The following is a 25,162-nucleotide window of genomic DNA, read 5'->3' as shown; positions in this document are numbered from 1 at the left end:
AGTGAGAGGGACTGAAAGTCCCTTTGGAAAGGACCATTTATATTTGAACAAAGGCTTGAGGGGAAAACAGATTTTGCTGGTTGAAAGTTCAGTAAAATCCTGTCCCTAACCTAAATTCCAACTTTTCTTTTGGTGGTTTGAAGTTCCCCATTAGTTCTATAATCTGGATTTAAGGCCTTGAGAAGGAATCTAGGAAGGGCGCCGGACAGCCTCGGAAATACTCCGGAACAGCTCGGCTGAACTCGGAAACCCTTGGAAAGTCTCGGAAACAATTGGGAACGGAGTATTTCTGAGTGTTTCTGAGTGGTTCTGGGTGTTTCCGAACGACTCCTGAATGGCTCCGAACCTTTCCGTGTTTCACTGGCCTCCCCCCGCACCTCTGGCCAAATGCAGTACTGCACACCCCATTGGCTTGAATCCTGCTTGTTTTGCGAGACAACACTCGCAAACCGAGTCGGGATTTAAAAAAAAAAAAGTAGCTTGTCTTTCAAAACGCTCATTAACCATGTTACTCGTAAACCAATGTTCCACTGTATAAAGTTTAGTATAACCCCCTTCCCATCCAGCCATCATTTTATTATAGGTGCTTCAGCACGATTTGTCATCGGCTGTGTCCACCGTACACAGCCGATGACAGATTAGTGGAGCACCCTGTGTCCAGTACCATGTGATCGTTGTGACCAATCACAGCAGATCACATGACAATTGTACACAATGAATGGCTTCAATTCATGCCTTTCATTGTGTACTATTGTGTTGATCACCGTGATTGGTCACAATGATCACATGGTACAGACAGTGCTAATCACATTCCATCTGTGCCAAGTGACAAAACAAAGATGGAGAGATTAAAAATTAAGGTACCACATCTCAAATATTATATATTAAAAATTAAAATTTGTTTTAATATCTGTGCCAAGTGGTTAGCTGTGGCCAATCACAGCTAATCACAATGCACACTGAATCTTTTTCACTCAGTAAAAATGGTTGCTTATAATAGTGTGTAAAAAAATCTATAAAAAAAAATCATGATCACCTATGGTAACACTGTATTTTTCTGGTAACAGAATGTAAAAAGAAATGTGGAAAAAAAATAAAAAAGTAACAAAAATGAAAAAGAAAACATTAAAAAAATAGAAAATTGTTTTGCTTTTGTTTTTTTCCAGTTTTTTAATATACGGTCACCAGTCAGTGTCCCTGATCACTATCACACCAGTTATATGACAATGCTGTACTGCACTGGTGACAGTATGTCAAAAATAAAAAATAAATAAAAAACAATATTTTTTTTTCTGTATTTTCCAAATAATTGTGACAAATAATTACAACAAAATACCTCTTACCAAATACCTTGGACTTTCTACTTTCCAAAAATGGGTCATTTGGGGGATATTTGTACTAGCCTGGTATTTTAGGGCCTCAAGAAATGAGATGCTGTCAGTACATTTACAGATATATACCATAGTTTGTGCTATCCTACAGACTAAATAATATCCACTGATTTGGGTTATTTTCACCAAAGAAATGTAGCAGAATACAATCTGGCCTAAATTTTTGAAGAAGGATTATTTATTTGCAAAATGTTATAACAGAAAAGAACAAAAATGTGTGTTTTATTTCTTCAAAATGTCCATCTTTTTTTCCTTTATTTAGCAAAAAGTAAAAAAACCCACCAAAAGAAAGCTATATTTGTGTGACAAAAAATAGAAAAATGCCACGTTGCGTACAGTGTTGTTGCATGCCTGCGCAATTGTCATTCAAAATGTGACCTGGGCAGGAATAGGGTAAAAGTGTCTGGTATTGAAGTGGTTCATTAAAAAAAAAAATGCTTTTGCAATTAGAAAAGCTATTTCCCAGGAAAATCTTCTGTAGGTAAACTGATCCCGGATATATCCTTTGGTGTTGTAGTGGCATTCACGTAAGTAAAACTCCCACCAGTAGGATCCCAAGGAAATGTAATTCTAATTTAAAAGTACAAATAAAGTAATTTATTTAAAATGTTGACAATGTAATAATAGGATTTTTATATACAGCTTACCTGTAAATCCTTTTCTTGAGAGTACATCACAGGACAAAGAAGCTTCATTACATAGTGGGTTATATAGGCACCGTCGGTGCTTGGGCACTGGTTAACCCCAATTAAGGATAATTCCTCCCCTATATAGCCCCTCCCATATGGTAGGCACCTCAGTTTTGTAGCAAAGCAATAGGAAACCACGTAAAACCCAAGAAGGGCGGGAGCCCTGTGTCCCGTGATGTACTCTCAAGAAAAGGATTTTACAGGTAAGCTGTATATAAAAATCCCATTTTCTTGATCATACATCACAGGACACAGAAGCTCATTACATAGTGGGATGTCCCATAGCAATGCTCAGATTGAGGGAGACACAGATCATAATTATAGACCGCCATGGACCGGAGGACCTAAACTGCAGCCTGCAGTACACTGCGCCCGAAGGCGATATCCTCTTGCCCTCTGACATCCACCTGATAGAATCTGGTGAATGTGTGGACTGATGACCAAGACACAGCCTTACAGATCTGAGCCAGGGAGGCCTGGTGATGCACTGCCCAAGAAGCACTTACAGCCCTAGTTGAGTGCGCTTTCACTTGAAAGGGAGGAATCTTCCCCTTTACACTATAGGCCTGGAGAATAACTTGTCTAATCCATCTCGAGAGAGTGGATTTCGATGTCGCCTGGCCTCTTTTAGGGCCTTCTGGCAAAATAAATAAACAATCAGTCTTTCTTATCTGAGCAGTTGCCTGGAGATATATACTGATTGCCCTTAACACATCTAGAGTGTGCAAAGATTCTTCTTCTGTGGACTGTGGATCCGGAAAAAAGGATGGTATGATTACATCTTGATTCAAATGGAATCCTGAAACAACCTTAGGTAGAAAGGACCTATTAGGACGCATCACTACTCGGTACTTTTGTGAATAATTAAATAAGGTTCTTTGCTTGAAAGAGCTGCTAGCTCTGAAACTCTCCTAGCCGAGAATATAGCTATCAAGAAGACTAAATTTTTAGTCAAAAGAACTAACGAAGCCTGGTGCAATGGTTCAAATGGTTGTCCCTGTAATGCAGAGAGAAAAAAATTCAAATCCCATGGGCATACTGGAGGTTTGACTGGCGGTTTTAGGCGCGTGGCCCCCTGAATGAAAGCCCGGACAAGAGAATGTGATGCAAGTGGCTTCTGGAAAAACACTGACAGGGCCGAAATCTGCTCCTTGATAGTGCTTACGGCCAAATTTATTTCTAGGCCCAACTAGAGGAAAGCCAAGATCCTGCTAACGACATACTTTCTAGGATGCCATCCCCTGGGTTCACACCAGGAAACATATGCCTTCCAGATTTTGTAGTAAATAAGCCTGGAGGCCTGCTTTCTGGCATTGACCAGAGTAGAAAGGACTGACGGTCTCTCAGAATGTGGGTCTCAGCAGCCAAACCGTTAAATTCAGACTGTGTAAAGCAGGATGGTAGATTGGACCTTGCGAGAGTAGATCTGTCCGGAGAAGAAGGGTCCAAGGCCTGCCTACTGCCATCTTCATGATCTCTGTGTACCAAGGTTGTCTGGACCAAGCCGGGGCTACCAACAGAACCGACTTTGTTTCCCTCTTGACTCTTCCCAGAAACTGCGGCAGAAGCGGATACGGGGGGAAGGCATAGATTCAATTTTACCGATCCCAGGGAATTGTCAGAGCATCTGACCCCTGAGCAAGTACGTCTTTTGTTCTCGACACAAACTTGTCCAGATTCCTGTTGAATCTGGACGCAAACAGATCTACATCCAGAGTACCCCATCTGTGACATATGGTTTGAAATATGTCGGGGTGTAGAGCCCATTCTCCTGGGCATAATTGGTGGCGGCTTAGAAAGTCCGCTTGCCAATTTTCCACTACTGAAATGAAGACTGCAGAAAGGCACGGAACATGCCTCTCTGCCCAAGCAAGTATGCGATTCACCTCTCTTTGTGCATTCAGACTTTTGGTGCCACCTTGGTGATTGATATAAGCCACAGCCGTGGCATTGTCGGACTATATTTGAAAAGGATGATCCTGTAGTCCAGGGGTGCTCAACCTGTGGCTCTCCAGCTGTTGCGGAACTACAAGTCCCATGAGGCATAGCAAGACTCCGACAGCCACAAGCATGACACCCAGAGGCAGAGGCATGATGGGACTTGTAGTTTTGCAACAGCTGGAGAGCCACAGGTTGAGCACCCCTGCTGTAGTCTGTAAGACCAGTCCATGAGGGCCATGTAAACTGCCCGATTTCCAGAATATTTATGGACAGGAGTCTTTCGGTCACAGACCATCTTCCCTGCGTGCATACCTCTTTCAGCACTGCTCCCCAACCTGTCAGACTGGCATCTGTAGTTACGATTTTCCATGGAAGTGGAAGAAAAGTTTTGCCTTTCAGCAGATTCTTGGTCTGTAACCACCAAATGAGACTCTTGCGTATCCCTGGGGATAAACACATAGGAAGATCCAAGGCTTGGGGCTTCTTGTTCCAAGCCGCAAGGATGCATCTCTGTAAAGGCCTTGAATGAAACTGGGTGAATGGAGCGGCCTCGAAGGAGGCGACCATTTTCCTTAACAGTCTCATACACAGCCGAATGTAGGAACTCCTTTTGCTCAGCACTAGGCAAACCAGAACCCTTATAGCCATGGCTTTTGGCCTTGGTAGAAACACCCTGCCCTGAGCGGTGTTTATGATCATGCCCAGATACTCCAACCTTGTAGCAGGCTGCAGGGACGACTTTTCTAGGTTCATAATCCAAACTAGGTTTTCCAGGTGTTCTAATGTTCTGACAATACTGTGGTTCAAGAGCGCTACTGTCTGCTCTATGAGTAGAAAATTGTCTAGATAAGCTATCAAGGTTATGCCCTGAGCTCTTAGGTTTGCCAAGAGAGGGTCTAGAATCTTTGTGAAAACTTGAGGAGCTGTAGCGAGACCGAAAGGCAGGACCACAAATTGAAAATAGCGCTGATCTACCACGAACCTTAGATATTTTTGGTGTGCGGGAAATATGGCAAATGAAGATATGCATATTTGATATCTATTGATGCCATAAACTCTCCCCCTTGCAGGGAGAAGACCACAGAGCGTATTGACTGCATTCGGAAAGACAGAATGTGCAGAAACAAATTCAAATCCTTTAGATCCAGGATAGGTCTGACATCTCCATTTGGTTTTGGAACGGTGAAGAGATTTAAGTAAAACCCTGAACTCTGTTCTTTTGGGTCCACCTCCACTATCACCCACTTGGATAGTAAATGATCCAAGGCCAAAAGTAGCGGTCTTCGCTTTGCTGGATCCTTGGGGACCCTTGACCTTAGGAAGCAAGATGGTGGAATCTCCTGGAACTCTATCTTGTAGCCCAGAGATATTGAGGAGGTTACCCATTTGTCCTGAATCTCTTCCCGCCAGGCTTATGCAAACTGCAGGAGCCTTCCCCCCACTCGGCCGAGTGGGGGGGCTCCTTCACAAGGAAGCTTTGGGGCTCTGCTTGGCAGGCTTTCACCCCCAAGTCTTTTTCTGCCCTTGGGCCTTTCCTCTAGAGGGAGGTTGGCAAGGCAGTCGCCACTGCTTAGAGCTTGATGCTCTGGGAGAAAGAGAACGCCTAAATGATGGACATTTGTTCTTTTTGATTGGTAAGAGAGTAGATTTACCCCCTGTAATCTTTTGGATGAATTTATCCAAGTCCTCCCCAACTAAGCGTTCCCCATTAAACGGGAACCCAGTCAAATATTTTTTACACGACAGCTCAGCTGCCCAATTCTTGAGCCACAGAGAGCTTTGCATGTGTATCAACAGGAGAGACAAACGAGAGGCTTGTTAGACAGAATCCAAAATCGCATCAATCATGAAACACAGAATCTGAGGAAGTTCTGCATAATTCTCCACTTCCTCACTGGGAAGGAGGCTAAGCATTTGCTTAACTTGTTCCTTGAGGAACTGACACAACCCCACAGTTGCGACTGTAGGTTGCACTACAGCGCCAGCCATGGAAAAGGAGGCTTTCAATAAAGTTTCCAGCTTCTTATCAGTTTGGTCTTTAAATACCTGTGCATTATCCAAAGGACAGGTCAGGTTTTTATTCACACAAGAAACAGCCGCATCCACGGATGGGACCCCCCATTTCTTGATGAAACTTTCCTCCAGAGGATAAAGGATTGAAAACCTTTTAGGAGGAGAAAACTGTTTATCGGGATGCCCCCAATCCTCGTACAACAATTTATCCATTAAGGGATGAATTGGGAAGGAAAAAGAAGTCTGTGGGATGTTCCGGACCCCCGGGGAAGAAACAGAGGATGCAGCGGCCTCAGCAGCGGGCATTCTGAAAGTGGTACGCACCAATTCAGTGTAATATCGGACCTACTTCTTGAGTGCCTGAAGGAGGAGACTCTTTCCTCTTCCTCTGATTCATCTGACTGCTCTTGATCCCCATCCCATGATAGGGATCTTTCCTCATTGTCAGAGGTGTCATCTGAAAGAGGAATTGCAGCAGAGGGAGGGTATCTACTCTTTTTACTGCTATCTTTTAGGGAAGCTGAAATAAAATTCATAATTCTCCCTTCAAAACCCTCCAATGTAGCCTTAAGGGAGTCTTCTGTGACATACGCTGGGGCTGAAATATTAGGAGAGGCTGCAAAACCTGACAGAGGCACTGACTCATCCTGTGAGGCTGGCTCCAGTCTTGCAGGGGGGATGGTAACCTACAGGCATCTTTAGGACCCCTAGACCTGGGCGGTGATTTTCCAGTGCCCTTGTTACCTCCCCCTGAGACCCTCTTACGAGGAGACATAGTCCCAAGCTACAAAGCAGAGGTACTAGTACAAGGTGCAATCACTGTTGTGCTACAAGTCTCACAATATACATATATGCTTAAACTGAACAACATGATGCTGAGTAGGTGTCTTAGGATTGCCTGGATCCGATCCCTTAGGATGCTTACTGCCAACAGCTCTTTGTCCATCTGCTTACAGATCCCTGGCACTCTGGGCTTTTTAAATTTACAGCTTTGGCGCCTGCGCAGTGGAGCGCCATGCACGCCGGCGTGCACGGTCCTGCAACCACACCCCCCTCCGTTTTGCCATAGGAGCGCGCTCTTGCGCGAGAACTATCAGCATCTGAGGGGAAGGAAGAGGACCATCTGCTGAGTTGTGCGGGACCCCCCCCAGACTACATGGGACCTCTTTTTTAGCCCTTTTTGTGGCAGAGCCTGCAGCGGTGGATATGAGCCGTCCGGAGACTGGCTTCACTGAGCGTGTATCCTGGAAAGGCATGTAAGTATACACCGGGCTGCTCTTTACTCCCTCTAGTGGCAGAAACCAGGTAAGACATACTACTTCTCACATGAAGAAATCCATAATATACAATTTATATAGAAATTAACTTCTCTTACCTGTCCCCGCCGCAGGAACTGCTGAAAACAGACAGTTTCCAATCTTCACTCATCACGGCGGGCAGAGTTGTACCAACCTTCAGGGTTGTTTGGGTTCCTTCTCAGAGGAACCTCTTACCTGGATCTTGTAAAAGACTCTGCCAGAAACGTTCGTGCCACTGTTTTAATAGTACACCAAGTCTGATTTTCACAGAGCCCAGTCTTCCAAAGGAGAGGACTTACAGGCAAAACCTTGTTTCTTTGGATGGCGAGACCCAGGTACCATATCATCTCGGGAGACAAATATCGGCCCGAGATATGGATCCGGTTAGCATAGCCCTTAGACCCCTGCAGGGACCTGCATAGAGCTTTCTTCATAGCACATTTTTTACGTGACCAACCACCTTAGACACTGGCAAAAAAACTGGGATGCCTCCCATATGGGAGGGGCGATATAGGGGAGGAATTCTCTTTAATTGGGGTTAGCCAGTGTCCAATCACCGAAGGTGCCTATATAACCCACTATGTAATGAAGCTTCTGTGTCCTGTGATGTATGATCAAGAAAAATGGGATTACATATATAAATATTTTGCTGTGCAAATAATTCCTGTAATGAAAAGATATTCTAGGATCATCGCCCCCATCCAGTTGGCATAACGTGGTATTTTCTGTGAATAGACCCCCCCCCCCCCCCAAGTGTTCTTACTAATCTAAAGTTCCTTCCTACATTTCTAATTTCTTATAAAAGTCTCATTTGTTGTAAGTAAAACAATTTGCATTCCATTCTACATTTAAGCCTTGACTTGTCTTTTACCCACAGTTTGAACAATTTTTTGATCCTCTTTACAGGCCATAGTCATAAATATTTTTTCTTTTACAGCTCTTAGTTATGGGTCATTTGTTTTACAGCTCATAGTTATGGGTATTTTGGACAGCCCATAGATCATTTGGACAGCCCATAGTTTATCAAAGCTGAGATTATAGATTATGTCAAACCAAAACCATTTTTTTTTACAAGGGGCCCCCCTTGACATCCATACTAGGCCCTCATCAAGAGAAAGAATGTATTTTTAAGGGAAACCTCAAGTTTTTGTTTCCTTGTCTCCCAGTAACATCTATACACATTGGCGTATCATCCATGTGTGAAATGTGGGCCCTAAGGGGGGTGAGGCCCTCTGTGCCCCCATGCACTGCACACATAGAGGAGCAGCTGCTGTTCCACCCCCCCTCTAAAATGCCTCCCCTCTTTTCTTACACCTCCCATATTACCAATCCCCTGTGGCTCCCCTGCAGCTGTTGGCTTCCCCTCCTCACCTAATCTCCCAGCTTTGGGTGCTGCAGGGGAGCCACAGGGGCATTTAACTTCACAAAAAAGATCCTCCCACTGCATCAACTCCCCCAGTACTGGGCCTTCCCTCAAATCCCCAGCATTGCTGGCCAGCATCCCTCCACCCCTCCCACCGGTTTCAGCTACTGCAGAAGAGCCTTAGGGGGAATCAAACTGTCAAAATATATTCCCCTTCATCTCCAAGCTCCCTCCTGCACAGCCCCCCTACTGCAGCACTGATCCTCTGGGCCCCGCCTTGCAGTGCTGCTGGCCGGTTACCCCCCCCCCCTCCTCCTGCTGGCTCCAGCTGCTGTAGGAGATGGAAATTGATGTCAGGATGGAGAGTGGGAGGGCTGGTAAACTTGTCATGTTTAGCAGCCCCTTCCTGAGTGAACACAGTGAGCGATTCACCAAAGCCCCTCCCCCTGTCTTTTTAACACTGTAAAAAAAGAAAAAAAAAGAAAAAAAAAACCTAGTAGGCCTCATTCACATGGGGCATACTACAGAGTACACCCGTGCAAGGCCGTGTTTACCCACAGGATGTAAAGGTGTTCCGTGCATCCCCATGCAAGTAGTCCCATTCATGTCAATTGGGAAGAAGCTGCACGGACACAGCCGCTGCTCTCAATTTGTCACCTGTGTGGGTGAAGGTGCGTAGCGCCGGCTCCTGAAGAGCACGCACTGTGTGTTTTTTCTAAATTTAAGGTTAAACCTGAACTGCAGTTTGGTTTGGGTGAAATTGTCTAAATTTGGACCTCAGCATCATTCTGACTGGACTGTGGGATGTTCCGCCTGGCCACAGGAGGCATTGTCTCTTCTGGCAGGCATGGAACTACAGTCTGGATGGGTGCTTTAAGATTATTCTTTCTCAGAGCCTGCCCAGTGGGAGTGGCGCTCTTGCTGTGTTTTCTGGGAGAGGGTACTTAAGATGCAGATGTCACGTGGTTCGGGTTTCCGGTCCAGAAGGATGTGCTGACTTCATGGTCCTGGTCCTCCTGACCAGCCCCCAGGAAGGCTATGACCTGGGGTGCGGATCCACCCGACTTGTTTATCTCAGGGATGGCTAGCCCGAGGCAAGGAAACTAAAGGAGGATTCTGAGGGGTTTGGGAGAGACCCATTAGCTTCATAGCATTCCAGTGGAGGACTCTTCGGAAGAAGACCACGCACGGGTTGGTTTCTTAGCAAGAGCCTGGAAGGGCTAAAGTACCAAAGTGAATCCAGTCTCGTGGATATCGCCAAGCTGGTTGAAAGATCCAGGTATCACACGAGTGTTTTACAAGTTTCGTTTTTCTACGTGTCCTACAACAACATCTGTGGCAGAGACTTATTCTTGTATATTCTACAACAACATCTGTGGCAGAGACTTGTTCCTGAAGTTAAGCACCTTGTTGGCTGCTAGACCTTGTGAGAGAGGGACTATCCAACTTGAGTGAACATCCAGTTTTGAATGGCTATTCTCTGGATTCGGTCAAAGTAAGCAAGTTCTTCATTATTGACTTTGACACTAAGAGTACCTGAACTTTCTTCCTAACCCTCTGATCCCGATTTAAGAGACTGTTCATTGTTTAAGTTTTTGCAAATAAAATCACTTTATGCGGACCTATCGCCAGTTTCTCAAGTTACTGAGCCATCTACTATGGGACACCCCTAGATGTGAATTGAGGAAAAGAAGGTAACGGTAAGCCCAATCAAACCAGCAGCTCCTTCGGGGGTTAGTGCTACAGGGACATGTCCCTGAACTCACAATGTCTGCATTCAGACTGTGCACCCGCATCCACAAGGATGTCAGATTGGGAGCAGCGACTGTGTCCGTACAGCCACTGTGTCCCAATTGACATCAATGGGACTTGAAAAAGTAACAAAAGGAACCACGCTCTTATATCATAAATTACACATCATTAATGACCATAGTGAATAAACAAATACGTCTTCATGTAATTATATAAATACCTACAAACCGTGAATCCCCTGTATAAATCCCACACGTGAATAATGTCATCGGTGAGCATAAGAAATGTTTCTCTCCACCTGCCTGCAGACACACAATGTACTCACCAGACTTTTTTTTTTTTTAAAGGGTAAATTTTATTTTGATTTTCAAAGATAATATACATTCACATTTCTCCATTATACGTACATACTGTAAATGGTATAAGCTTAACTTGCCATCTGCATTTCATATATACATTTGTGGCACTAACCCCCGAAGGAGCTGCTGGTTTTATATGGGCTTACCATTACCTCACCTGCTTGCCTCTTCATCTTAGGGGGGTCCCGTGAAAAGTAGCCCAAATGATGATAGATCAGACACGTGGTCCTTTTTGAAGATTTATTTAGGGGTATCACCAAAGGAAGACACAAGACACAGTCCTTCAATAGAGGGTTAGAGGATAAGGGGGAGTTCAGGCACCTGGTAATTGTGGGTTAGAGGTATCAATCAGATCCAGAGGACAAGCAGCTCCACAGACTGGATCCAGCAATCACCGGACAGGCCCCTCTCACTTGACCCAGCAGCCGATGAGATGCCAAACAAAGTCTCTGGGACAGACTTGTTAATTGAACTTAGTGGTTTTGAGAGTAGATGCACAACAAAGTTCCTGCCACAGACTTGTTAACGTAACTTAGAGATTCTTGAGAGTTTTTAGGAAGAACTACCATACAGTACCAGATTCTTTCAGCCGACCCGGCGATACTGTAAGAATATTGATCCGGGATACGCCTCAAACTGAGTTTCCAGGCTCCTCCAGAGACACCAGCCTTGCGCTCGGCCCTCCACTGGAAAAGTCCTCCCCTGGATCCTCCAGCTTTTCTTGGCTTCTGTCCACAGAAGAAACAGCACAGAGCCACCCCTGGGTCAGTAGGCCCCTAGAGATTCCTGGGCCTACACTCTCAGTTGCGAAGCCTCGGGCCAGCAGGCCTCCGAGGCGCAAGACCATGTGACACAGACTCCAGGCCAGGGGGGCCCTGGGGTTGGGATCACGGACCAAGGAAAACAAACCCAAAAGAATGGCGTCAGTACCTTAAATACCCTCTCCCAGAATGCACAGCAGGGAAACCACACCCACTGAACCATTTCTGAGCAAGAGGCGGCATTCAATGCATCCAGCCTGCTGCTGTTCCACACCCACTGATGGTGACAGCGACACCTATGGTCAGGTGGGAATCAGTGCAACCCAATTGGACTGGCACAGAAACCAGAACTTTTAGAGAAATTAGTTTGAGCCAAACTACAGCTTCAGACAATTACATTTGAAAAAAACAATAGTGTCTGCTCATCAGGAGCAGGGCTCTACACATTGTGTGTGTGTGTTATCATTTGTGTTTGTTATGACTGAGCAATAAAATACATTTATTACAAGTTTTTATATTTCACCAACAATCTCGTATACATCCTGAGACATCTTTATTTGGGTCTAAGTTCATTTCTGAAGTTTGTTCCCTAATCCCAATCATCTCTGACCTACCACCCCCTGACTTCCCTTATGTTATCACTCCGTCTCCTGAGGTATACTTTAGTCATCCTGCCCATACTTTATCAAATTTTTTGCAGCTGCCTCTGGCTGTATAAGACAAATGTGGAAAAATGTAAAATAATGCATTTGGGTGGAAAGAATATGAATGCAATCTATACACTGGGGGGAGATCCTTTGGGGGAATCTAGGATGGAAAAGGACTTGGCGGTTATAGTAGATGATAGGCTCAGCAATGGCATGCAATGCCAAGCTGCTGCTAACAAAGCAAACAGAATATCGATATGCATTAAAAAGGGGATCAACTCCAGAGATAAAACGATAATTCTCCCGATATACAGGACTCTGGTCCGGCCGCACCTGGAGTATGCTGTCCAGTTCTGGGCACCAGTCCTCAGGAAGGATGTACTGGAAATGGAGCGAGTACAAAGAAGAGCAACAAAGCTAATAAAGGGTCTGGAGATTATTAGTTATGAAGAAAGGTTGTGAGCTCTGAACTTATTCTCTCTGGAGAAGAGACGCTTGAGAGAGGATATGATTTCAATTTATAAATACCATACTGGTGACCCCACAATAGGGATAAATCTTTTTCGCAGAAGGGAGTTTAATAAGACACGTGGCCACTCATTAAAATGAGAAGAAAATAAGTTTAACCATAAACTACATAGAGGGTTCTTTACTGTTCTTTACTGTAAGAGTGGCAAGGATGAGCAATTCCCTTCTGGTGGTCTCAGTGGGGGGGCATTGATAGTTTCAAGAAACTATTAGATAAGCACCTGAACGACCGCAACATAAAGGGATATATAATGTAATACTGACATATAATCACACACATAGGTTGGACTTGGGTCTTTTTTCAACCTCACCTACTATGTATACCCTTTGTATCAATTGCCCCTTCCTTTTTAGATTGTAAGCTCTAACGAGCAGGGCCCTCTGATTCCTCTTGTACCAAATTGTAATGTAACTGTAATATCTGCCCTCATGTTGTAAAGCGCTGAGCAAACTGTTGGCGCTATATAAAACCTGTATAATAATAATAATAATAATAATATGTAACTATATCATAAATCCCCATAGTGAATAAACAAAAATAAATCTTCATTTAAAAATACATATAAATTGTGAAGTCCATGTATAGCTCCCACACGTTAGTAACATCCTCAGTGAGTACAGGAAGTGTTCCTCTCCACCCGCATGCAGACACACAATGCACTCACCAAACTTAATTGACCCCAATTATAGGGAGTCAAATTACTCATATGGGAAAATCCAAGATGTCATACATGAGGTCACAGGAACAAATCCAAACTACTGCTTCATCCAGTCAATATTTATATAGATAGCGTATTCAAACCTCCAGCTATTTAAAAAGAAGGTTGTATTGCACTTACATCAAAGAAGACAAGGATCAGCATGTATTGTATAGGAATCGCTGGTTAGCGCTCCACCTGTGTTTGAGCTGAGGGGAAATGACATATCTCAAACACGTCATTCCCGGTCAGCTGGAATGCAGGTGGAGCGCTAACCGGCGATTCCTATACAATACATGCTGATTCCTATCTTCTTTGATGTAAGCGCAATACAATCTTCTTGTTTAAATGATTCAAAATACTGCACCATGAGAGTGTTCTTTCCTTTCCCTCCCTATAGGAAAACTGGAGCTTTGAATACACCTATAGGGCAAAACTGGAGCTTTGAATACGCTATATATATATATATATATATATATATATATATATATATATATATATATATATATAATATATTGAATGGATGACAGCAGCAGTTTGGATTCATTCTTGTGACCTCATGTATGACATCTTGGATTTTCCCATATGTGCAATTTGACTCCCTGTAATAGGGGTCAATAATGTCTGGTGAGTGCATTATTATTATACATGATTTATATGGCACCAACAATTTACGCAGTGCTTTACAATATAAAATGAGACAATACCATTACAATACAATAAAATGCAAGAGGATTAATAGGACCCTGCTCAGAAGAGCTTACAATCTAGTAGGGTGGGGTAGGTGGTACAAAAGGTTGTAACTGTGGGGAATGAGCTGATGGAAGTGGTAGGAGATTAGTTGGAAACATGATAGGCTTCCCTGAAGAGATGAGTTTTCAGGGATCGCCTGAAGGTAGCAAGAGTAGGGGATAGCTGGACCGGTGGAGGTAGCGAGTTCCAGAGGATGGGAGAGGCTCTGGAGAAATCCTGGAGATGAGCATGGGAGGAGGAGACGAGAGAGCTTGAGAGTAGGAGGTCTTGAGAAGAACGGAGGGGATGTTTTGGGTGATATTTGGATACAAGATTGGTGATGTAGCTCGGGGCAGAGTTGTGAATGGCTTTGTATGTTGTGGTTAGTATTTTGAATTTAATTCGCTGGGTGATTGGGAGCCAGTGTAGCGATTAGAAGAGAGGGTTGGCAGACACTGAGCGGTTGGTAACGTGGATAAGTCTGGCAGCAGCATTCATGATAGGCTGAAGAGGGGATAGCCTATGGAGAGGTAGGCCAATGAGAAGGGAGTTGCAATTAAGTCAAGGCGAGAAATAACAAGGGAGTGAATGAGGAGCTTGGAGGTTTCATTTGTTAAAAAAGGGTGAATTTTAGAGATGTTACGGAGGTGAATTCTACAAATTTTTGACAACGATTGGACTTGGGGCTGAAATGAGAAGTCAGAGTCTAGGGTTACACCGAGTACCCTGGTACAAGGGGAGGGCATGATGGTTGTATTGTTGATTTTGATGGAAAAGTCATTTTGGGGAGGCATGTGCAGGGGGGAATATTAATTGCTCAGTTTTAGAGAGATTTCATTGAAGGAAGTGGTGCGACATCCATGCTGATATGTCAGTTAGTAAGTTAGTAATGCGAGAGGAGACTGAAGGAGTGAGGTGAGGAGTAGACAGATAAATTTGGGTGTCAATAGCATATAAGTGGTATTGGAAGCCACGGGACGTTATCAAGTGACCAAGGGAGGAGGTGTTGATCGATAAGAGAAGGGGTCCAAGAACAGAGCTTTGGGGGACCCCCACAGAAAGGGGCAATGGAGAGGAGGAGCGAGAGTTGTAGGTGTCGGCATGCGGGTGGAGAGGAACCTTTGCTATGCTCACTGATGATGTTATTCATGTGTGGGATCTATACATGGATTTCACAATTTTTATAATTTAAATGAAGATGTATTTGTTTATTCACCATGGTGATTTATGATATGTAATTTATGATATAAGATTGTGGTTCCTTTTGTTTATTTTTCATGTTATAGATATTTTTTTACACTTTACAACATGCAGCTCTCTATTGTGGTTTGTTTGTTTTTTGATACTGGTTTGCGTGGGTTTGGAACCTTTTGTTGCTGTATTTTCTCACATCAATGTGACTGCCTGCACAGAACACCTCTGCATCCCTAGGTGGGTAAACCTGGCTCTTCACGCTTTAGTACACCCCATATTAAGAGGCCTTATTAGGAATTTTACAGGAACTTTATGTTGGGTTCATGATGTGTGCTAATAAAGATTTTAGTGTATTTTTTGTGAAAACTGTGATTTGATAAACATTGGCTCAACTTTTGCAGGGTTTAAGAAACCAACTATTACGGGAATTGTACTAGAGGTCAGTCTTACTTGGGGGAAATTATACTGGAGGACAGATGGACCTGGGTGGATTATACTGGGAGACAGATTGACCTGGGGGGATTATACTGGGGGACAGACTGACCTGGGTGGATTATACTGGGAGACAGATTGACCTGGGGGGATTATACTGGGAGACAGATTGACCTGGGGGGATTATACTGGGAGACAGATTGACCTGGGGGATTATACTGGGGAGCACATTGACCTAGGGGGTGAAGGATTATATTGGGGGATAGACTGACCTGGGGGGGTGTTCTACTTAGTGACAGACTGACCTTTGGGGGGGTTGTACTGGGGCACACATTGACCTGGGGGGAAGATTTTACTGGGGAGACAGATTAACCTAGGGTTTATACTAGGGGATTATACTGGGATGCAGATTGACCTGGGGGGGACTGTAATATTGACTTGGGGGGGACTGTCAGTCTGTCCCCCAGTATAATCTCCCCTAGGTTAGTCTGACTTACCTCAGAGAATTGGTACTGGGTACAGACTGACCTGGGGGAATTACACTCGGGGACCGACTGACCTTGGGGGAATTATACTGGGGGAAAAATTGACCTGGGGGAGAATATACTAAGAGACAGATTGACCTGGGGGGAATTATACTGGGGGACACATTAACCTAGGGGGGATTATACTATGGGACAGACTGACCTGGAGGGAGACTATACTGGGGGACTTGCTGGCCCGGGGGGTTATGTTGGGGGACAAGTTGACCTGGGGGGGAAGAATTATACTGAGGGACAGACTGATTATACTAGTATACAGATTGACCTGGGGGTGGATTATACTGGGATACAGAGTGACCTTGGGGTGGGATTGTACTGTCATATTGACCTTGGAGGGTGAGACTTTCAGTTTGCCCCCCCCCCCCCTTACAATCCCCCCAGGTCAGTCTGACTTATCCTGGAGAATTTTATTGGGGATTAGAATGAACTTGGGGGAATTATACTGGGGAAGAGACTGACCTGGAGGGGAGGATTATACTGGAGGCAGACTGACCTTGGGGGGATTATACTGGAGGACAGATTTATCTTGGGGGAATTATACTGGGGGAAAATTTGACCTGGGGGGAGAATATACTGGGAGACAGATTGACCTGGGGGGATTATACTGGGGGACACATTGACCTGGTGGGATCATACTGGGGGAGAGACTGACTTGGAGGGAGATTATACTGGGGGACAGACTGACCCGGGGGGGGGGGTGGTCGGTTATATTGGAGGACAAGTTGACCTAGGGGTGAAGAATTATTCTGGGGACAGACTGATTATACTAGTAGACAGATTGACCTGGGGCTGGATTATACTGGGATACAGATTGACCTTGGGGTGGTATTGTACTGCCATATTGACCTTGGGGAGGGGAAGACTGTCAGTCTGTCCCCCTGTACATTCCCCCCTAGGTCAGTCTGACTTACCTGGGGGAATTATACTGGGAGACAGACTGACCTGGGAAGAGGGGGTATTATTATACTGGGGGCAGACTGACCTTGGGGGGATTATACTGGAGGACAGATTGGCCTGGAGGGGGAAAGGATTATACTGAGGGAAGGACTGACCTGAGGGGTTGTTTTATTTAACTACGCCCCTTAAGCCTCTCCCAATGTTTGGCACAATTGGCCACACCCACTGTTTGTCGTAGTGTGCGTAGCAGGCTGCATTACTATTCTATTTGGCGTGCCCCAGGTCTTTTACAATCCTAGCAACACCCCTGGCACAATGAAAACCAAGCCCACTCTTCACTGTGGCATGCTAAGCGCACCACATTTTTTTTATAAAACAATTTTGCCCAACATATGATCTTGCACACAGGTCCACTGATTTCATAACACATCCGAGTCAGTACCAGATCCCCATCTAGGACAAGGATATAGATGAAGGCAAATGAATATCTGCATTTGGGGTGCCATTAATTGGCACAGATCACAAAGGCAGTGCGTTTTGAATGTGGTGCAGGAAAGGTTAATGGAGTGTACCTTTCTGGTACCATGTTCTTCTGTGTTCCGGCCCTCAAAGATAATAACGGTAGAAATATAGTTAACGTATTTGATGTTTGCCTTCCACTGAAGGGGCTAGATGTCTGGCTTTCAGACAAACACCGGAAAAACAAAAGTTCAGTCCGGACATAAGCATGAGGTCATTCCTACTAAGGATGAGCCGAACACCCCCCTGTTCAGTTCGCACCTGAACCTGCGAACAGACCTAAACTTCGTGTGAACTTTAGAACCCTATTAAAGTCTATGGGACTCGAACGTTCAAAATCTAAAGTGCTAATTTTAAAGGGTAATATGCAAGTTACTGTCCTAAAAAGTGTTTGGGGACCCGACTCCTGCCCCAGGGGCATGGATCAATGCAAGAAAAAGTTTTAAAAACAGGCGTTTTTTCAGGAGCAGTGATTAAAATAATGATTAAAGTGAAACAATAAAAGTGTAATATTCCTTAAAATTTCGTACCTGGGGGGTGTCTATAGTATGCCTGTGAAGGGGCGCATGTTTCCCGTGCTTAGAACTGTCCCTGCACAAAGTGTTATTTCGCAAGGAAAAAAAGTCTTTTAAAATCACTTTGAATTGTCGACAATTCATTCATTGATAAAAAAAAAAAAAGCGTGGGGTTCCCCTAAATTCAATTACCAGACCCTTCAGGTCTGGTATGGATATTAAGGGGAACCCCCGCGTCAAATTTTTAAAAAAAATTGACGTGGGGGTCCCCCTAAAAATCTAAACCAGACCCTTTATCTGAGAACGCAACCTGGCAGGCCGCAGGAAAAGAGGGGGGTGGACGAGAGAGCCCCCCCTCCTGAACCGTACCAGGCCACATGCTTTCAACATTGGGAGGATGCTTTGAGGGGTCTGTGACCCCTCAAAGCACCATGTCCCCATGTTGATGGGGACAAGGGCCTCATCCCCACAACCCTGGCCGGTGATTGTGGGGGTCTGCGGGCGGGGGGCTTATCAGAATCTGGAAGCCCCCTTTAACAAGGGGACCCCCAGATCCCGCTGCCCCCTGTTTGAAATGGTAAGGGGGTACAAAAGTACTCCTACCATTTCACAAAGAAAGTGTAAAAAATGGTTAAATAAGACAAACACGCTTTTGAAAAATTCCTTTATTAAAAATAAAAAAAAATTAAAAAAAGATTCCAGCGGTGGTAATCCACTCTTGCTATCCAGCGACGGATGATCATCTCTCCAGGGTCCAGCGATGGCTGATCTGATTCAGCGACAGGTGATTTTCAGTCCAGCGCTGTCCATACATGCATCCATCTTCTGTCTCCACAGAGGAGACACTGCGGGGATCCCAGCACTCACATTTCTTATATTAAGAGGGCGGTGCCACCTGTCACCTGACCCCGCCCCCTCTGACGCTGGTGAGGGAAGCCAGGGGTTCCCCAGTGACGTATGGGTGACCCGCCCCCCTCTGATGTAATGCAATTTTTTTTTAAAATTTGATGCGGAGTACCCCTTAATATCCATACCAGACCTGAAGGGTCTGGTATGGATATTTAGGGGGACCCCCACGTCAATTTTTTTTTAATTTGACGCGGGGTTTCTCTTAATATCCATACCAGACCTAAAGGGCCTGGTAATTGAATTTAGGGGAACCCCACGCATTTTTTTTTTATCAATGAATGAATTGTCGGCTCTGTAATACAGAGAACACTCATTCAGTGTTCTCTATATTACGGGAGCCGACAATTCAAAGTGATTTTAAAAGACTTTTTTTCCTTGCGAAATGACACTTTGTGTAGGGACAGTTCTAAGCATGGGAAACATGCGCCCCTTCACAGGCATACTATAGACACCCCCCAGGTATGAAATTTAAAGGAATATTACACTTTTATTGTTTCACTTTAATCATTATTAAAATCACTGCTCCTGAAAAAATGTCAATTTATAAAACTTTTTTTTGCATTGATCCATGTCCCCTGGGGCAGGACCCGGGTCCCCAAACCCTTTTTAGGACAGTAACTTGCATATTAGCCTTTAAAATTAGCACTTTAGATTTCTCCCATAGACATGTGCAGGGTATTCCGGCTTTTCGAATTTGCCGCGAACACCCCAAATTGTTCACTGTTCGCTGAACATGGGAACAGGTAATGTTCGAGTCGAATATGAGTTCGACTCAAACTCAAAGCTCATCCCTAATCCCTACTCTCCACCAAATTGTATTTTTAAAAACTTTTTTTTTTGCCATTTGCTTGAAAATCCCTTGCCTATTATATTAGAAAATGGCCTAGAAAAAAAAATATATATATATTTTTAACTCAGCTCTTGTTGACTTCAGTGGGATTTGGACTCGGCAACCAAACTTCAGTAAAGTTCACTGAACCTTCCTCAAACCAAACCTGTTGAGTGCATTCCTACTCCGTATATCATGTCTCATTTCCTCCAGCTTCTATTTGCACTGACAATAATTATACTCAGTCTGAGAACAGAAGATCACTTATGTGTTTATTAACCACTTGGCGTCCACGCTATAGCCGAACGACGGCCACAGCGAGGACCTACATTTCCGGGAGGCCGCCATATGACGTCCTCCCCCCGCGCAGGGCGCGCGTGCTGTAATCACTGAGGCTCCCTGCCCCTTACCACGTGATCAGCTTTCAACCAATGACAGCTGACCACATGATGTAAACAAAAGGTCGGTAATCTTTTTTTTTTTCTCCTCATGCTGATAGCGCGAGGAGAAAAAAAAAAGACGATCACCGGCTTATGTGCAAGGGACATCGGTCCCGAAGAAGAAGAGGCAATTCTGCCTAATCTGTGCCCACCCCTACCCCCTGCTAGTGCCACCTGCCAGCGCCCACCAGTGCCACCTATCAATGCCCATGAGTGCCACCTATCAATGCCCACCAGTGTCTGGCACAGTGGTGTAGTGGTTAGCACTCTCGCCTAGCAGTAAGAAGGGTTGCTGGTTCGCATCCCAACCACGACACTACCTGCCTGGAGTTTGCATGTTCTCCCTGTGCTTGCGTGGATTTCCTCTGGGCACTCCGGTTTCCTCCCAAAGACAAGCAGGTTAATTGGCTTGGATTGTGGGCCCCTTGAGGGTAGGGACTGATGTGAGTGTGCAATGTACAGGGATAGGGACAATTGTAGACACTCACTCAGGTTGAACTGGATGAACTGGTGTCTTTATTCAACCTTACTAACTATGTAACTATAAAACCAGTGGTGCCAATCAATGCCACTGAGCAGTTCTGCTTATCAGTGTAACAACCAGTGCCCATCAGTACCACCTCATCAGCGTACATAAATGAAGAAGAAAAACTACCTATTTGCAAAATTTCATAACTAAAAAAAAAAAAAAAAAAAAAATATATAAAACTTTTTTTTTTTTAATTCGGTCTTTTTATTCCGTTTCACAAGTATAAATGTTTTATTTTGCATAATTCTCTGTACCCGAAACTTATTGTACTTGTCTATTCCTTCTCAATAAAATCGTTTGTATTAAAAAAAAAAAAAAAATCAGTCTTTTAAAAAATGTTTTAACAAAAAATAAAAACCGCAGAGGTGATCAAATACCACCAAAAGAAAGCTCTATTTGTGGGAATTTTTTTTTTTATAAAAATGTAATTTGGGTACAGTGTTGTATGACCGCGCAATTGTCATTTAAGGTGCGACAGCGCTGAAAGCTGAAAATTGGTCTGGGCAGGAAGGGGATTTAAGTGCCCAGTAAGCAAGTGGTTAATTATTTACCTATATAACACAGTTTAAAAAAAAAGGAATGGTAAGTTACTCATTCGTCCTAAAGCATTGTTCAGACACAAACATTGGGGATGGTGTGATCATGGTTCAGTAAAGTTCAAATCCTGCTAAAAAATAATCACACATTACTGTATAGTAAGAGTATGCCCTGACCATGTTTTCAGCTCTGTACAACCTTATTTTCATCTAATTTACACTTTACTACAGTATATGAGAAGTATAATACATATATTACTTACATTTTCATTACAGAATTCAATATGAGAGCCTTTAGATGGGAACATTTTTCTGGTGGCAGAATAAGTTTTGTTTTCTTTGACCTTTAATAAGGAATAAAAAAAATGTGTCAATAAAATGATGTTCTCCATTCCTTTATCTCTTCTTTGCAGATCTCCTCTCCTCTCTTTCTCCTCTCCTCTTCTTTCTCTCCTTCCATTCCTTTTCTTTTCTCCGCAACCCCCCTTTCTCCCTCCTCCCTTCCACCCTCCTCTCCTTTTCTTCTCTAATCTCTCCTGTTTATTAACACTTTGCTTTTGCCCTTATCACTTTCCTTTCTCCTCTACTCTTCTTTTCTCTCTCCACTGTCCCTCCTCCCTTTGCCTCTTATCTTTTGTATTCTTACTTCTCTCCTCTTCTGTCCCCTCTCCTCTCTCTTACTTCTCTCCTCTTCTCTCCCCTCTCCTCTTCTCTCCCCTCTCCTCTCTCTTACTTCTCTCCTCTTCTCTCCCCTCTCCTCTCTCTTACTTGTCTCCTCTTCTCTCCCCTCTCCTCTTCCATCTCCTCTCTCTTACTTCTCTCCCCTCTCCTCTCTCTAACTTCTCTTCTGCCCCCTCTCCACTCTCTTACTTCTCTCCATTCTCCTCTCTCTTACTTCTCTCCTTTTCTCTCTCCTATCTCTTTCTTCCCTCATGTCTTTTCCACACTTCTCCTCTTTCCACTCTTCCATACTTCTATATCCTCTTCTCTCCCCTCTCCCCTCTCTTACTTATCTCCTCTTCTCTCCCCTCTCCTCTCTCTTACTTATCTCCTTTTCTCTCCCCTCTCTCTTACTTATTTCCTCTTCTCTCCCCTCTCCTCTCTCTTACTTATCTCCTCTTCTCTCCCCTCTCCTCTCTCTTACTTCTCTCCTCTTCTCTTCCCTCTCTTACTTCTCTCCTCTTCATTCCCATCTCCTCTCTCTTACATCTCTCCTCTTCTCTCCCCTCTCTTCCTTCTCTCCTCTTCTCTCCCATCTCCTCTCTCTTACTTCTCTCCTCTTCTCTCCCATCTCCTCTCTCTTACTTCTCTCCTCTTCTCTTCCCTCTCTTACTTCTCTCCTCTTCTCTTCCCTCTCTTACTTCTCTCCTTTTCTCTCCCCTCTCTTCCTTCTCTCCTCTTCTCTCTTCTCTCCCATCTCCTCTCTCTTACTTCTCTCCTCTTCTCTCCCCTCTCCTCTCTCTTACTTCTCTCCTCTTCTCCCCCATCTAATCTCTCTTACTTCTCTCCTCTTCTCTCCCATCTCCTCTCTCTTACTTCCCTCCTCTTCTCTCCCCTCTCTTACTTCTCTCCTCTTCTCTCCCATCTCCTCTCTCTTACTTCTCTCCTCTTCTCTCTCTTACTTCTCTCCTCTTCTCTCCCCTCTCTTACTTATCTCCTCTTCTCTCCCCTCTCCTCTCTCTTACTTCTCTCATCTTCTCTCCCATCTCTTCTCTCTTACTTCTCTCTCTTTCTCTCCCCTCTACTATCTCTTTTTTCCCTCATGTTTTTCTACACTTCTCCTTTTTCCAGTCTTCCATACTTTCTCTATTTTCTTGTCTCCTTTGTTCTTCCCTTTCCTTTCTACTCTCCTGCCTTCTTCCCTTTTCTTCTCTTCCTCTCTCCTCTCCACTTTTGTCCTCTACTCTTATCTCCCCAATTCTTCCCTCACCTTTTTTTATCTTCTCTACCCTTGTGTCATTGTATCTCTTCTATCCACTTCTCTTCTCTCCTCACCTTTCCACCCTTCCTTCTATTCTTCCTTCCTTCCATTCTTCCTTTCTCCCCCTCTTATTTCCTCAGCATTGTAACTCCTGAGACTTACCGGAGGTGTCCAGCTCCATGCTGGGTCTGAAGATTCTGGTAAAAGAGGTAACTCGCCAGCCCGGTGCTCAGGATGAGGAGGACCTTCCAGTGTCTCACCATTATAAGATATAAGACAACGGTGATAGAGTAGCAGGTTGGGATCCCAAATGAGTGACTTCCCTGTAGAGATGATAGTGATATTACAGCCTAGAAGGTGTGTCGGCTCTCCTATCACAAGCGATCATGCAACATTCTCTGTAAACTGTGCCAGTTATTTCTCTCACCTTGTTAACTCTGAATACTCCACATAAGAAAGTCCTGCAGGTTTCAGGGTTGTCTTATGAAAATGCACAAGTGGGCTTCCAGGTAGGAAAATATTGTTTAAAATTCCAACTTTGAACAACAGTTGGATCCAGGTAAGTCGTCCTCTTACCTGATCCTTCATACATCGCCCCCCTTTGTTTTCACATACCATTCTGACAATATCTATCTCTATACAGCTTATTAGAGTTGGGTGAACAGTTCTAGCAGAGCAAAAGTTTGGTCCGAACATTGCCGGCTTGCCGAACACACAGAAAAAAAGTGAGAAAAAATGGTGTGGGAGTCCCCCCCCCCCCCAATCCATGCCAAGTCCTTTGCGTCTCGTATATATTTTAAGGAGAACCCCATGCCATTTTTAAAAAAAATAAATGGCGTGGCATCCCCTCCAAAATCCATACCAGACCCTTATCCGTGCATGCAGCCTGGCATGTCAGGAAAGAGTGGTAACAGTGAGCGCCCCAACTCCTGAACCATACCAGGACCACTGGGCCCCCCCCCCCCCAATCCATGCCAAGTCCTTTGCGTCTGGTATATATTTTAAGGAGAACCCCATGCCATTTAAAAAAAATATATGGCGTGGCATCCCCTCCAAAATCCATACCAGACCCTTATCCGAGCATGCAGCCTGGTATGTCAGGAAAGAGGGGGAAGAGCAAGCGCCCCCAACTCCTGAACCCTACCAGACCACATGCCCTTAACATGGGGGGGTGCTTTGGGACAGGGGGGCTTTGCCCCCCCCACCCCTAAGCATCTAGCCCCCATATCTGAAAGTCAGGCCTTCGTACTACACAAAATAATAATGTGCAGAATGCATAAAAAAACACATTCGACAAATAAAACTGATCTCTGTGAATAAAAATGCGATGTGATGAACCCAAAACCAGCTGCAAAATCACTTTTTATTGTTTTTACCTTGTCCCCATGTTGATGGTCGGTGGTTGTGGGGGTCTGCAGGCAGGGGGCTTGTCGGAATCTGGATCCTGTCATCCTACCCATGTGAATGAGTATGGGGTACATTAGACACAGTTTACATATGTGGGCTCGACATACGTATGCAATCACGTCTGTGTGCGAGCACGCGGGGATAGGGCCGCATAAATCTACACTTCCCGTTATATTTTTTCTTTTGACCACTTTAACCACTTAAGGACCGCCGTATTGCCATTATACGTCATCAGAATGGCACAGGCAGGCACAAGCACGTAGATGTACGTGCCTGCCTTCCAGCGGGTGGGGGGTCCGATCGGACCCCCTTCCGCTGGA

At 44.5% G+C, this 25,162-nt stretch overlaps 1 protein-coding gene across 1 annotated transcript in view; it reads right to left on the bottom strand.

The window, feature by feature from the left end:
• The window catches only part of LOC143961571 (alpha-N-acetylneuraminide alpha-2,8-sialyltransferase-like), a 100,724-nt gene extending 76,964 nt beyond the window's left edge, over positions 1 to 23,760 (bottom strand). Inside the window, exons 1-2 of the mRNA XM_077470880.1 lie at positions 23,598 to 23,760; positions 21,778 to 21,858 (exon numbers count right to left, since the gene is read on the bottom strand). Coding sequence (XP_077327006.1) covers positions 21,778 to 21,858; positions 23,598 to 23,698 — 182 coding nt within the window. The 5' untranslated portion in view covers positions 23,699 to 23,760. The remainder of the gene's footprint in view (positions 1 to 21,777; positions 21,859 to 23,597) is intronic.
• Between the last annotated feature and the right edge of the window lie 1,402 nt (positions 23,761 to 25,162).

Source organism: Lithobates pipiens, unplaced genomic scaffold (genome assembly GCF_037356315.1).
Source record: "Lithobates pipiens isolate NorthernLeopardFrog02 unplaced genomic scaffold, aLitPip1_a1.2 Scaffold_8, whole genome shotgun sequence".
NCBI classification, from domain to species: Eukaryota; Metazoa; Chordata; class Amphibia; order Anura; family Ranidae; genus Lithobates; species Lithobates pipiens.
The sequence above is the reverse complement of the archived record's forward strand: the minus strand, read 5'-3'. Positions and strand labels throughout refer to the sequence as shown.